Here is a 14376-nt window from a genome sequence, read left to right on the forward strand (position 1 = left end):
CCCATGGAGCTGGAGTCAGCGATGGTTATGAGCCGTCTTGTAGAACTGAACCCAGGTTGTCTGCATGAGCAAGTACTTTTAACACTGAGTGGGACAGGGGCTTATGTAGCCCAGGCTAGCTTTGGTATGTAGCCAAAGATAACCTTGAACTTCATGCTCCCTTATCTCTGCCTCTTGAGTGCTGGAATTACCCCATGTCCTGTTTTGGCAATGCTAAGGATGGAGAGTTTGTGTTTGATAGGCAAGCTCTCTACCAGTCACACAATTTCCAGCTCCCAGGACAAACATTTTATCAGGGTCCTGGCTGAGCCCTGCAAGGACAACTTCAGAAGCTGTGAGGGCTGTAGCTGAAAGCTGCTGGATACAGCCTGAGGGGTTGGCCTTGAGTTATCTCCAGTCAGGAAATTAGCTTGAAGCAAATAAAACTTTTTTGATCTGGGGGTTTGTAACCAGAGATGTTTGTCCTGCCTGGCCCTGTAGCTGTTTCTAAACAATCACTCAGAGACTTAATATTAATTACAAATGTTTGGCTAATGGCTCAGGCTTATTACTAACTAGCGCTTACATTCAAATTAATCCATTCCTACTAATCTGTGTATTTTCATGTGGCCTGTGGCTTACCAGTGGTGCTCTGGCATATTGCTTCTTGGGCTGCTGCTGGCGTGTCTCGTCTCTGCTTGTGTTTCCCGCCTGGCTTTATCCTGCCTTGCCATAGGCCAAAGCAGCTTTATTTATCAACCAATGAGAGCATCACATACTCACAGCACACAGAAAGACATCCCATGTCAGGTGTGTATGTCAGATGGTGGAGTCCATGCAGCCCTGGTTTTGATCCCCAACAGTGTAGCATTGCATACCCTTGGCATGGTGGTGCATGCTTGCAGTGCCAGCCTGAGGGCAGGGATGCTCCCGAAGGGTTGAGTTAAAGTCAGCCAGGGCTGGCTGCATCCTGAGACCATGTCTCAAAATATTAAACCAACACAAAATATTTAGCATGGGGGACTATTTACCAAGGATTACAAGGTCCTGGATCCTGTTTCCAACACTGCAAACACAAATCTCCACATTTAATTCTCTCATTACTCTGGAATTCGTTTTCATGGGTACTGAAGGTGGAGTGTTACATTTGTGTTTTCCTAATAGGCAGTTGCCGTAGGCCGGCTCCTGCAGCTTTCTTAGCTTATGACGGAGAGGAAGCCATCTGAGTACTTAGGCCTTTACAGTGACACCTGTGCTGTGTTCATACTGTGCTGACTGGCATGAAACACACAGATGGTCTGACTAAGGTGTGCCTGTGGGTCCTGTGAGCTAAGAACTTGGGGAATTGGAACCTTGGTGAACCCTATCCCTGCAGAATAATGTTTGATGTGTCATGTGTGTTAAGCAGAAGACATTTCATATTTATTTAAATTGATTACATGTGGTTAGTTGAGCCCATGTTAAAAACTCTGTAGTGGGGCTGGCCTGAGATTCGCAGCAACCTCCTTGTCTCAGCTTCTTGTGTGCTAGGGTTACAGGTGTGAACCACCATGTCTTGATTGTATATTTGAGTAGGATGAAATTAATTCAATGTGTAGAATTTACAAGGAGGCAAATTTTGCTTCAGTGGGAAAAAAAGGACTGTCTAATAAAATTTATAGCAATCTGGCAAGGAAGGGACTCAAAAAGTAGCGAGTCCGGTTTTCGGCTTGGGAAGTGAAATCAGGCTGTTGCGTACCAGGGACATGCTTCATCTGTCTAATGACTGGGGACTCCTGTGTCTGGTGCCTCTGAGACCATGCTCCTAACAGCCCACAAGTCAGCTGACTGCTGAGTGCCCGTCCCCCTAGAGTCACAGCCCATCTCCTGCCACCACACCTGTCTGATTTCTTAGGAAACTATAGCCTCCAGACACATTTGGATACTTTGAATTCTTTTCTTGAAGCTTCTGTTGCCCCTATGTTTTCCTGCCATGCAATTGCTTTGTGGCAAGACTAGCTCTCACCCTCTCACCCAAGGGATTGGCTGCTTGCTTTCGCCCTCTGTGCCCTCTGTCTAGACACCATCTCAGGGCATGTTTCTGTAGCGTGTCCTGTGGCCTCTGTGTCTCTAAGGGCAGGTTCTTAGCAAATGGTGTGCAGTCTGTGGCCTAGCTGAGAGTTAGTTTGATATAATGCTTGAGTCATTTTGTATGGGAAAAATCAAACATGCATGTTTATTATTGGGAAATAGTATGTAAATGCTTTGCTATCGGGGTAAGGAACGAAGGGAGAAGGCCTGAATTTTTATATTCTTCATCCTTCTAGTCCTGGCTTCTGCCCTGCTCATTGCTCCTACAGCTTGATCTCCACTGAAAGCTGGTCTTAAAATGCCGCATTCCTTTAGCAAAATACACCATGTACCAGGACTAGGGCCCAGGTGACAAGGACACACAACACATGTGCTTTCAGGAAGCTTCCGTCATTTCCTGGCCAGCATGCTCTCTTCCTAGCCTGTCACACAGTACAGATTTGCAACAGTGGCCTTGGAACCATGTGCTAAAAAAGTGCATGGTAAACATGCTAACAAGAACATGGCTTTGGTAAAGACTTGTCTGTGTAGCACAGGATGTCCTGGAACTCGCTCTGTAGACCAGGCTGGCCTGGAACCCAGAGATCTGCCTGTGTCAGCCTCTGGAGTGTGAGGTTAAAAGTGTGTGCCACCACTGCCTGAGTTACAGTTTTTAAAGATCTACTTATTTTTATTTTGTGTGTATTGTATTTTGCCTGTGTGTGTCTATGCACCACATTTATACAGTGCCTGCAGAGGCCAGGGAGGGCATGGAATCCCCTAGAATATTAGAGGTACAGGCAGTGTGAGCTGCCACGTGGGTGCTGGGAACTGAACCCAGGTCCTCTTTAAGAGCAAGTGCTCTTAACTGCTGAGCCATCCCTCCAGCTCTGTGAAACGTGATTTATAATTGCCACTGCTCAGTGTTTAAGGGTGCAACATCCACAGAGATTATACTTACTGAGTCTCTTTCTCCATCCTAGAATGTACGACAGCATGTCCACAATGGTGTACATACAGGAAGAGAAGCTGGAGAAGCTTACGCAAGATGAAATCATTTCTAAGACGAAACAGGTGATTCAGGGACTGGAAGCTCTGAAGAATGAACACAACTCCATCCTGCAGAGTTTGCTGGAGACCCTGAAGTGCTTGAAGAAGGATGACCAGAGCAACTTGGTGGAGGAGAAATCCAGCATGATCCGCAAGTCCTTGGAGATGCTGGAGCTTGGCCTGAGTGAGGCGCAGGTACCAGTGGAGGCCGTTTAGTGGTGAATGTGCTTGGAGAGTAGGCGTGGACCAATACCCAGTCAGTACATGGTAACCCAGGGCTTGCGGTCCTGTCAGTAAACATAGCTCAGAGTCAGTGCACTGGGCGTGGCTTCTTCCTCAGTGCTTGCTTGTGCAGTTCATGAAAGAGCAGGAGCCAGACTTCTGGGTCACCAGTTTTGTCTTTTATAAGGAAAGCCACCACCCAGTGAAGTGTTTATCTCAACTGTTCTATTACTAATAAAAACTCAGGAGTCAGATGTTGTTAGCAGTCTCAGAGTATCATAGTGCAACCAAATATCCTGAAACATTTCCCCCTTTTTGTCTAAAGGAAAGGTTTTGCCAGGTGCTGGTGGTGCACGCCTTTAATCCAAGCACTTAGGAGGTAGAGGTAGACGGATCCCTGTGAGTTCAAGGCCAGCCTGGACTGCAGAGCAAGTTCCAGGACATCCAGAACTACACAGACAGACCCTGTCTCAAAGAACAAAACAAAACAAAAAACACAAAAAAACCAAAAACAAGGGAAGGTTTTAACTCTTAACATTACTATATACAATTAATTATATACAATAAGAACTCTTAACAGGTAAGAATTACATTTACAATGTCCAGTCCATTTGTATTTGACAAGTTTGGAGAAATTACTCTTTATTAACTGTCCTATCTTGATGAGTCCAAATTTTTATATCTAAACCAATTCCTATCATAATTTGTACTTCCAGCCTAAACATATCTTTTTAAACCTTAAAACATTTTCTTAAGAGAAACAACTTTTGCTTTTATGTCTCTCAACCTTATAAACTTTGCATCTCTTTTGTAAGTTTCTTTTTTGAATTTGGTAACAAGGAAAATTGTAAAATTATAACTATTTAGTTTTCAACCCCATCAGAGACCTGAATAAACAGGGGTGCAGAGCAAGCAACTTCTAAAACTGTAGAGATGACAGACAGCCGGCTGCCTGGACAGTCAGTCACCCAGGGTCCTCTGCAATGCTGGGCATCCATCTGTGGTCTACAGGCCTGCAATGTCTGACAGATTTCTGTAAAGCAGGAATTCTGAAGGAATGTCCTACCTTGTCTTGGCAAAGTTAGGCAGACACCTTTTGTGTCCTGCTTGTCCAGTTTGGACAGTGTACTGTCAGTAGTTGAGGCAAGGCCAGTTTCTTTGCCCAGTGGCTAGCTTTGTCACAGTGAAAGCAGACTGTACATGGAGGGTCTTTGATGCCATCATCTTCTCTGGAGTGGAGTGGTGCTGTCAGGAGCAGATGTGTCTCACTGTCATGGAAAGCCTTATTTTACTAAAACATCATAAATGCCATATTCTATAGATCTCTGAAGTATTTGAAGATCATCTATCTAAAATACATCTCTATTTGACCTTAGAAACACACCTAACATGACTACAAGTTTGATTGTTATAGATGACTAACTGCTAACCTGCATTTCTTTATTATTCTAAATAGTTTGTAATAAAAGCTTTCAAGGACTAGAACTTTACATTACATTTTTAAATGAGTTGCATAGGTACAATACCTTAAACAAGAGTAGAAACATATATATATATATATATATATTATGTTATAACAAAAATAACCTTAAATTTGTATCAGTATATAAAAATCCATACCAATGTAAAATATTTGAGATTCATAGTTGTTTGTTAGTTTAAAAGTAGACACTCGGTGTGTAATCTGTGCAGAGGGTAAAAGGAGGAATAAATGGCAGATCTGTTTACGCGTGCCCAGAGAGAATTTAGTGAATGTGAGTTGGAGCTGCAAGCCCACATGTGTGCCCTGGGGCTCTCCTCCAAAGCCTGCAGTATGTAAACGTCTTTTGATCAGGTGATGATGGCCCTGTCCAATCACCTGAATGCGGTGGAGTCAGAGAAACAGAAACTGCGTGCTCAGGTCCGCCGCCTGTGCCAGGAGAACCAGTGGCTGCGGGACGAGCTGGCCAACACCCAGCAGAAGCTGCAGAAGAGTGAGCAGTCCGTGGCTCAGCTGGAGGAAGAAAAGAAGCACCTGGAGTTCATGAACCAGCTGAAGAAATATGACGATGACATCTCTCCCTCGGTGAGTGGCTCTGCCCAGGGGTGGTAGCCATGCTCTGCTCAGGAGGTGCCCATAGGCGATCTAAAAGCACGTCTTGGCCAGGTGTGGTGACTCAAGCCTGTAATCCCAGGACTTTGGGAGGCATAGGCAGGAGAATTGTTGCAAGTTCAAGGGCAGCCTGGTCTACATAGTGAGTACCAGGCCAGCAGAACTACCGTAGCAAGACCCTGTCTGGAAAAAACAGTAATAAAAGCAACTCGTTTCTTCTAAACAGGGAGTTTGCTGTTTAGTTCTGTTCACAGGTCTGTTTTAGTAGATGCTTGCGCTCAGGTCTCTGGGCTTGGCTTTCCAGTTGCTGTGTCTAGGCTTCCGTGTTGTTTTGCTTCCCTCCCGCCGCCCCCCCCTTTTTCATGGAGTGGGTATTTGTTAGTAGCAGCCTGGCACAGCGGTCTGTGTTTGTGTGATGGAGATGGAACTCCGGCTTTGCAAGGGGTAAGCAAACGCTTTTGCTCCGAGCTGTGGTTCTTGCCTCCGTCTGACCAGCTTCCATTTCCGCAGCCCTCAGTTGTTTGTTTTTCATGGTGATGGTATCTTTAAAGAAGGCATCCTGCATCCCTGTGGGGATGTTCTAGAAGGGAGGTGTGCTTGCCAGTTTCCCCCTGCAGAGGCAGTGCTGGCCGCCCTCGTGGTGATGCTTCGTCGAGCCTGGTCAGGCTGTGGCCTCACTGTCCCTGCCTTGTGCTCTATGCAAGAGTCTGTTGAAGTTATAATGTAAAACCGACAGCGTTTGAGTCCCTCCTGGGACCCAGGGTACTCCACTGCAGGCATGGGCAGGCAGTTCCTCCCCTGTATTGTATTGCTCTGGGAAGTATAGTGCGTGGTTTTTTCCTGTTTGCTAATTTCTGATTTCCAGCAAGGCTTTTCTTCTCTGCTAGAACTGCATTTGAAAACAGGAGAAGAATCTCAGGTCGAGAATGCAGTCAGGGTCTGTAGTTAAGTTTCCTCGGTTTTAGTCTAGCAAACCCTCTTTTGCTGCTTTTATTTTCTGGGGGTGGTGGGTATCCAGCCTCAGGCCTTGTGCAAGGTAGGCAAGTTTAGTAAAGTTATTGCTCGTCACTAAACTGATGGATAAACCAGGCTGCAGGTGATCGTTTACTTCTTAAAACACTGGCTATTTAGTGTGGTCTGTAGTAAATAAAAACTTTTATGTTGAGGATTTCTGGGCAGCATGTGGACTCTGTGGAGTGAAGGATGCTCTGGGTCTCTTGTAGGAGGACAAAGACTCTGATTCCACCAAAGAGCCATTGGATGACCTCTTCCCAAATGACGAGGATGACCCAGGACAAGGAAGTGAGTTGCCAGTGTGTGTCTGCGCCACCGAACATGTTGTGCAGAGATGCTGCTTTCTGCCGGGGGCATTCTTGTCATAGTGTGCGGAGCCTGTCCTTAGCCTGTGGGACACAAGGCCTCACTATGACAGCCCAGGGTAGCCTGGGACTTTTTTTCCAAAACAGGGTTTCTCCATGTAATAGCCCTGGATGCCCTGGAACTCATTCTGCAGACCAGGCTGGCCTTGAACTCACAGAGATCCATCTGTCTCTGCCTCCTGAGTGCTGGGATTAAAGGTGTGCGTCACCATGCCCAGCCCCTGGTACTTTTTTTTAAGACTGAAAATTCCTGTTGTATGTGCATGAGTGTCTTATCAGCATGTCTATACATGCACTCTGTGGGTGTCTGGTACCACAGAGGTCAGAAGAAGGTGGCAGGCCCCCTAAACTGAAGCTGTGCTGGTTGTGAGCTGCTCTGTGGTGCTGGGAACCGAAGCCCAGTCCCTTGAAGGAGCAGTAAGTGCCTGCTCTTAACCTCTGAGTCATCTTATAGCAGACCTCAAACAATTGATCCTTCTGCCTCGTCCTCCTACTGCTGGGATGGTAGGCGTGTGCCGCCATACCTCGGAGATTGCCGGCTTCCCCGGTCTTTAAAGTGCTGTGTGTTGCAATATTAGAATACAGGCTAGACCTCGGTGAATAGACCTATGGGCCCTTGCACGCTTAAAGATATCAGCGCTGCCTACCTTTCCTGTAATTTCTTACCTGGAGAAATCCTGTGGTGTCAGTCTGCAGGACGCTGTCCCTGAGACTGTTTCTCTTTTGGCGTGCTCAGAGATCACTCAGGAAAGTCTGAATTAGCATGTCTGCTGACGAGGAACTAGGAGGTGAAGTGTGAGCGGCTCTGTGCTAACCACTCTGCACGCACCTTCTCTCTGCAGTCCAGCAGCAACACAGCAGCGCGGCTGCCGCCGCCCAGCAGGGCGGTTACGAGATCCCAGCAAGGCTGCGCACACTCCACAACCTGGTCATCCAGTATGCCTCACAGGGGCGCTACGAGGTGGCCGTGCCACTCTGCAAGCAGGCCCTGGAGGACCTGGAGAAGACTTCGGGCCATGACCACCCCGATGTGGCCACCATGCTCAACATCCTGGCGCTGGTGTACAGGCTAGTCCTTGGGTTTCTGCACTTTCTGCACAGTGTTTCATAAGCATCTATGACACAGCTTTCCAGCTTCCCATCAGCTTCAGACAGCCAGCGGGTAATCTAGACTATCCAGCCAGCTCGGTGGCTGAGGTGTCACAGGACCAGAGAAGGTGCTGCCTGTGGCCACCGGGCCAGTGCTTCCTGATTTAAAAAAAAAAAAAAACTATTTTATTATATATGTATGAGTGTTCTGCCTGTATGTCTCTGTGCACCATGTGTGTGCATTGCTCTTGCTCTTGGAAGTCAGAAGGGGCCATCAGGCCTCCTGGAACTGGGTTACAGATGGTTGTAAACTACCGTGTGGGTGCTGGGAACCAAACCTGGGTCCTCTACAAGAGCAGGTGCTCTCAGCCACTGAGCCGTCTTTCCAGCACATTTTGTGACAGACACTTTAATATACAAGTGAATTTCCCTAAGCATTGTCCAGAGATTCAGGTATTCTTCCTCCCAGGATGATCTCCTAGACTAAGACAGGGTCTCCTGTAAACCCTTGCCCACAACACACTTTGCCTACCTGCACCCTTTTGCTCCTACCACAGCACTTCTGTGTGCAGGGTTGGCCATTCCTTATTGTCAAGTATTGTTTCAGTATGTGTTTCTTTGAGTATGCACGCACGCACGCACGCGCACACACACACACACACACACACACACACACACACACACACACACACACACACACGTTTCTTGAGACAGGTTTCTCTGTGAAACAGCTCTGGCTGTCCTGAAACTCGCTCTGTAGACCAGGCTGGCCTTGAACTCACAGAGTTCCTCCTGCTTCTGCCTCCCGAGTGCTGGGATTACAGCATGTACCTCTGCTGCCTGGCCATACATTTTTCATTTTTGATCTGAGTTTCCTGTTGGACTTCAGTCTCACTGTGCTGGGCTGATCTCTGAGCTCCTGACTGAGCAGGCCTGGGTCAGGTATGGGTTTCTACCAACTTGTGGCTTAGGTTGGCTGCTGCTGGCAGAGAATCCTTGTCTGGCCCACATGTGGGTTCTCTCCACTCTCTGGATTGCCTTCCTAGGTCAACACTGCCGGGAGTTTCAAAACTGCATTTTAAAAAGAGTCACATTCCGAGCTGGGGAGATGGCTCAGTGGTTAAGAGCACTGTCTGCTCTTCCAGAGGACCTGGGTTCAAGTCTAGCACCCACATGGCAGCTCACAATTGTCTGTAACTTCAGTTCTAGGGGCTCTGACAAAACAGGCAAAACACAATGAACACAAAAGAAAGATAAATTATTAAAAAACAAAGATGGAAGCTGGCTTGTGCTAGACACTTAGCATGCTGTAAGCCTGGGGTTCAGTCCTCAGTGTCAGCAGTGGCTTGCTGACTAACCGTGGCTGGGTACAGTGGCCTCCAGCTCAACACTGACTGACCTGTGCTTTGCTTTAGGGATCAGAACAAGTACAAAGATGCAGCCAATCTCCTCAACGACGCCCTGGCTATCCGTGAGAAAACTCTGGGCAGAGACCACCCCGCGGTGTGTACCCTGCTTCCTCCAGCTCTTCACACTTGTTTCCCCGTACAGGGAGGGTCTGAGCGCCACCTTGTCCCTGATGGCACCAGTAGGGCCTGCTCAGGTAGTGACATGCTCACACTCCTGGTCGGTCACTTGTGATTTGTGACATCACCTCCTCAGATCACCGGCTCACTTCACTTTGATCCAAAATCAAGTTGCATGTCCTTTTCTAGATTGTTCTCAAGAGTTCATGTGGTCTTTTTATAGTCTGGTTAGATCTGCACAGAGGTCTGTTTTGTTTGGCTTTGTGGCTTTGAGAAAAATTGAAAATCAACATCAGGTTGCTTTGTTTCATTTCAGCAATCAGTTCTGTAGTAGACCCAGGGGATGAGTGTGGCACGGTGCCCAGGGGCTGGTCTGGGTCCCCCTGCCTGTGGCAGCTCTCACAGCAGCTCCATGTGGCCCTCTGTCTTGGCAGGTGGCAGCGACTCTCAACAACCTAGCAGTGCTGTACGGTAAACGAGGGAAGTACAAGGAGGCCGAGCCGCTGTGTAAGCGAGCCCTGGAGATTAGAGAGCAGGTACGAGGCTGCAGGGCCTCTTCTTCGCGAAATCCAGTCTTCCCGGCGGGTGGGGGCCATCTCACAGTTTGAGATGTGTGTAGCCCTGCTGTTCCTGCTGTTGACCGGAAATGAGGTGGGCAGCGCAGCCTCTCTGCATTTCAGTGTCACTAAAGTTATTTCAGTTTAAGTTTATAGCTGGGCAGTGGGTGGTGGCACACACCTGTATTCCCAGCACTCAGGGTACAGAGGCAGGAGGATCTCTGAGTTTGAGGCCAGACTGGTCTACAGAGTGAGTTCCAGACAAGCCAGAGCTGTTACAGAGAAGCCCTGTCTCAACACTCCAAAAATAAGTGCACTATCAGGTATAGTGGTGCACGCCTTTGATCCCAGCACTCAGGAGGCCAAAGCAGGTGGGTCTCTGAGTGTAAGGCCAGCGTGGTCTATAGTTAGACAGTCAGGACTGCATAAAGAGACTGTCTGTAAAAGAAACAAACAAAAATAAGTTTACTGAGCCTGGAGAGATGGCTTAGTGTGTAAGAGCACTGGCTGCTCTTACAGAAGACTCAAGTTCAGCTCCCAGCACCCACGTGTGGCTCACAGGTGCCTGTGACTCCAGTCCCAGGGGATACAGAGTTCTCCCCTGGCTTCAGTGGGCAGCAAGGGTGCATATGGTGCACACGCAGGCAAAGCACTGATGCACATACAAAACTCTTAAATAGCTACACGTATTTCACTGCACGCCCTTCCAGAGGCACAGGCAGGGTTAGCAGAGCAAGCAGAGCTACCCCCGGGCTCCCGAGGCACAGTCGGGCACCAGCACCCACACCTTTTCCTCACATTGCACATTAACCCCTCAGTGTCTGAGGGATATGCTGTGGATGGGGCCTTGCCTCCTCTGACAAACAGCACAGCAAGTCCAGTGCATAGTGGGAAATTTGTATTTGTCACAGGTTCCCAGGACAGACGGAAAGCTGTCCTAGACAGGATGAATAGTCTGGGAACTGAATGTCCCAGTTCAGTTTGGTGTTTTTCTTTCTTTTTCAGATTTATTTTTATTCTGTGTGTATGAGTGTTTTGCCTACAAGTATATATGTATACTGGATATATGCTTGGTGCCCACAGAGGCCAGAAGAGGGCACCAGATCCCCTGTGACTGGAGTTAACAGACAGTTGTGAGCTGCCATGTTGATGCTGGGAACCAAACCCAGGTCCTCTGGACAAGCTGCTGATGCTCCTAACCACTGTGCCATCTTTCTGTTTATCAGTGATACTGGGGAGTGATCATTAAATTCTGAGCCATATGGCAAGGATTATCAAATATGTAGATAATGTTTCGTTTTTAATAGATTTATTCACTTTATGTGTATTTTGCCTGCGTGTGTGGGCATGCACCACATGCTTGTCTAGCCTCTTCAGAGGTCAGGGGATGGTATTGGATCCCCTGGAATTGAAGTCATAGATGGTTGTGAGCTGCCATGTGGATGCTGAGAGGAACCCCGGGTCCTCTGCAAGGGCAGCAAGTGCTCTTAACCACTGAGCTCCTCCCCAGCCTGCTCAGATACTATTTTATTGTTTAGTCATCCGCACACTCAGGAGGCGTCAGGTTTGTGTGGCTAGGGGCAGCACAAAGAGAGGTCAGACATCAAAAGACCTGGAAGGTGACTTCCCACTGCAGCGGCCACTTGGCACACGACTAGCCTGATACTAGTTTGGAGCAAACGGCAATGTCCTGTGTCAAAGAAAGGAAGGGAGAAGAAAGGAAAGGGAGATAACCAAATTTATATAAAACTTCTTGCTTGGCAGGAGCATAGTCCCTTGACTGGTCAGGATGTGTCACCTGCAGGATGAGGCCACAGGAGGGGAGGGAGAAGAGGCTCTTCTAGCCCAGGGCTTGGAGTGTTGAGTTGGCTTTCCAGGAAGCGCTGTGTTTGGGCTGAATCTGGGCTTGCTGACTAAACAGTTTCAGAAGCAGGGCTGGGTAGGGCATGTGCAAAGGCATTGGCAGTATGCAAGAATAAGGCACTGCCCAGAACACCACTGCTTGATCACTTTTGTTTGCTTGTTTTTGAGACAGGGTTTCTCTGTGCAACTCTGGCTGTCCTGGATCTCACTCTGTAGACCAGGCTGGCCTTGAACTCACAGATCCGCCTGCCTCTGCCTCCTGAGTGCTGGGATTAGAGGCGTGCGCCACTGCCCAGTACTTGACCAGGGTTTGGAGGGAGTGGAGGTGAGTTTTTTCTCCCTTGTGCCAGGCACCTTTTCTAGGGAGGGTGCTGATGCAGGGAAGACACAAAGCCTTTTCTAGGGAGGGTGCTGATGCAGGGAAGACACAAAGCCTTTTCTAGGGAGGGTGCTGATGCAGGGAAGACACAAAGCCTTTTCTAGGGAGGGTGCTGATGCAGGGAAGACACAAAGCCTTTTCTAGGGAGGGTGCTGAGGCAGGGAAGACACAAAGCCTGGCACTCCTGTGTTTGTACTCTAGGGGAAGGGCTAGGCAAGTGAGACTTGCCAAAAAAACAGTAGCCGTTTGCTTTTGAGGCAGCCAGGGGAGGATGGGAAGACTCCTCGGCATTAGGTGTAGGGATGCCATACCAGGGTCCTGGGTGATGACTCCACAGTAAAGGGGCTGACTGGAGAAAGTCACGCAGCTGGGGTGTTTCATTAACCCAGGTAATCAAAGCCTTCATGAACCCAGCTTCCTTAGCTCCATGGTGGCACCTGCCATGGAGTAGACAAAGCAGCTAAGGGTGTGGAAACTTAAACCCATGATCCCAGCACCCAAGAGCTGAGGCAGGACTGACGAGAGTTCAAAACCAGCCTGGATTAAACAGTGAGTTCCAGGCTAGCCTGCACTACAGAGTGAGACTGCCCCACAAACAAACAAACAAAAAGCAAACAAAGCCAGGGATAGTGGCTCAGGCCTGTTACCCCAGCACTTGGTGGAGAATCTGAACTTCTAGATCATCCCTCGCTGCAAAGTGAGTTCATGCCCAGCCTGGGGATCGTGAGACCTTGTTTCCCTCCTGAAAATAAAGGGGCTAAGGGTGTGAGTGCAGCCCCCTCCCCTCCCCTGCCCTCCCCTCTCCTGCCCTCCCCGCCCCTCCCGCTGAGGTCAGACTCCAGTGGTTGGTAGGAGAGTCCCATGCCCGTTTCCAGCCTGCATGTGGGGCAGGGCAAGTTTTGCGGACAGGAGGGTGTACAGCGGAATGCATGGCGGTGTTTCTGATTCATTGTTTGTTTTTAACCCCAGGTTCTGGGAAAGGATCATCCAGATGTTGCCAAGCAGTTAAACAACTTGGCCTTACTGTGCCAGAACCAGGGCAAGTATGAGGAGGTGGAGTATTACTACCAGAGGGCCCTGGAGATTTACCAGACAAAGCTAGGACCTGATGACCCCAATGTGGCCAAGACGAAGAATAACCTGGTATGTCCCGATGGCCACGAGCCAGCTGCAGATAAAATCCATGTGTTTCCTCGTGAAGGCACTGAATGCTGTGCTTTATTTGAAGGCCTCCTGTTATCTGAAACAAGGGAAGTTCAAGCAAGCAGAAACTCTGTACAAGGAGATTCTCACCCGTGCACATGAGCGGGAGTTTGGGTCTGTGGATGGTAAGACATCGTCTAAGCACTAAAAAGACTGCTTTCCAGCTTGAAATTGGCAGTAATGCCCTAGTCCCCACAGTATTTCACCCCTCTCTTTTAAGGCTTTTATTATTTTATGTTGTCTCAGATTCTTTTCTGTATCTGGGAGCTTGCGTGCTTTCCATCCCTCGGTGGATGAGCATTAGCCAGGGATCTTGATGGCAGGGTGCCTGGTGCTGTTGGCAGCGCAGTGCTTAAAGCCAGCAACTCCAGGGTCTTTGCTTAGACCCATTCTTCCTGCCTAGTTTTCTGTCCACCCTGGAAACGGGTGACAAATACAAATTTCCCACTATGCACTGGACTTGCTGTGCTGTTTGTCAGAGGAGACAAGGCCCCATCCACAGCATATCCCTCAGACACTGAGGGGTTAATGTGCAATGTGAGGAAAAGGTGTGGGTGCTGGTGCCCGACTGTGCCTCGGGAGCCCGGGGGTAGCTCTGCTTGCTCTGCTAACCCTGCCTGTGCCTCTGGAAGGGCGTGCAGTGAAATACGTATTTCATAGAATGAAATTGCTGAATCAGGCCCTGGATTGATGACTCAGTAGTTAAGAGCACTGATTGCTCTTCCAGAGGTCCTGAGTTCAATTCCCAGCATTCACATGGTGGCTCACAGCTGTCTGTAATGGGCTCAGATGCCCTCTGCTGCTGTGTAGATGTATGTGTAGGCAGTACATAAATACACATATACACCTTAAACAGCTCAATGAAAAACATTTTTGTGTTAAATATTTCCTTTACAAAGTATCACACGAAACATTCCGATGGCAATTGTGAGTGTGCAGGAAGTTTACAGGATGGATCTAGAGGGAGTTTCTATTAATTAATACATGC

At 48.4% G+C, this 14376-nt stretch overlaps 1 protein-coding gene across 1 annotated transcript in view; it reads left to right on the forward strand.

The window, feature by feature from the left end:
• Klc1 (kinesin light chain 1) overlaps positions 1 to 14376 on the forward strand; it is a 45623-nt gene that overhangs the window by 10411 nt on the left and 20836 nt on the right. The window contains exons 2-9 of the mRNA XM_051196662.1: positions 3012 to 3273; positions 5135 to 5365; positions 6616 to 6694; positions 7614 to 7839; positions 9276 to 9363; positions 9821 to 9922; positions 13155 to 13328; positions 13414 to 13513. Of these exons, the coding sequence (XP_051052619.1) occupies positions 3013 to 3273; positions 5135 to 5365; positions 6616 to 6694; positions 7614 to 7839; positions 9276 to 9363; positions 9821 to 9922; positions 13155 to 13328; positions 13414 to 13513 (1261 nt within the window). The 5' untranslated portion in view covers position 3012. The remainder of the gene's footprint in view (positions 1 to 3011; positions 3274 to 5134; positions 5366 to 6615; positions 6695 to 7613; positions 7840 to 9275; positions 9364 to 9820; positions 9923 to 13154; positions 13329 to 13413; positions 13514 to 14376) is intronic.

The sequence above is a fragment of the Phodopus roborovskii genome, unplaced genomic scaffold (assembly GCF_943737965.1).
Source record: "Phodopus roborovskii unplaced genomic scaffold, PHOROB, whole genome shotgun sequence".
Classification (NCBI taxonomy): domain Eukaryota; kingdom Metazoa; phylum Chordata; class Mammalia; order Rodentia; family Cricetidae; genus Phodopus; species Phodopus roborovskii.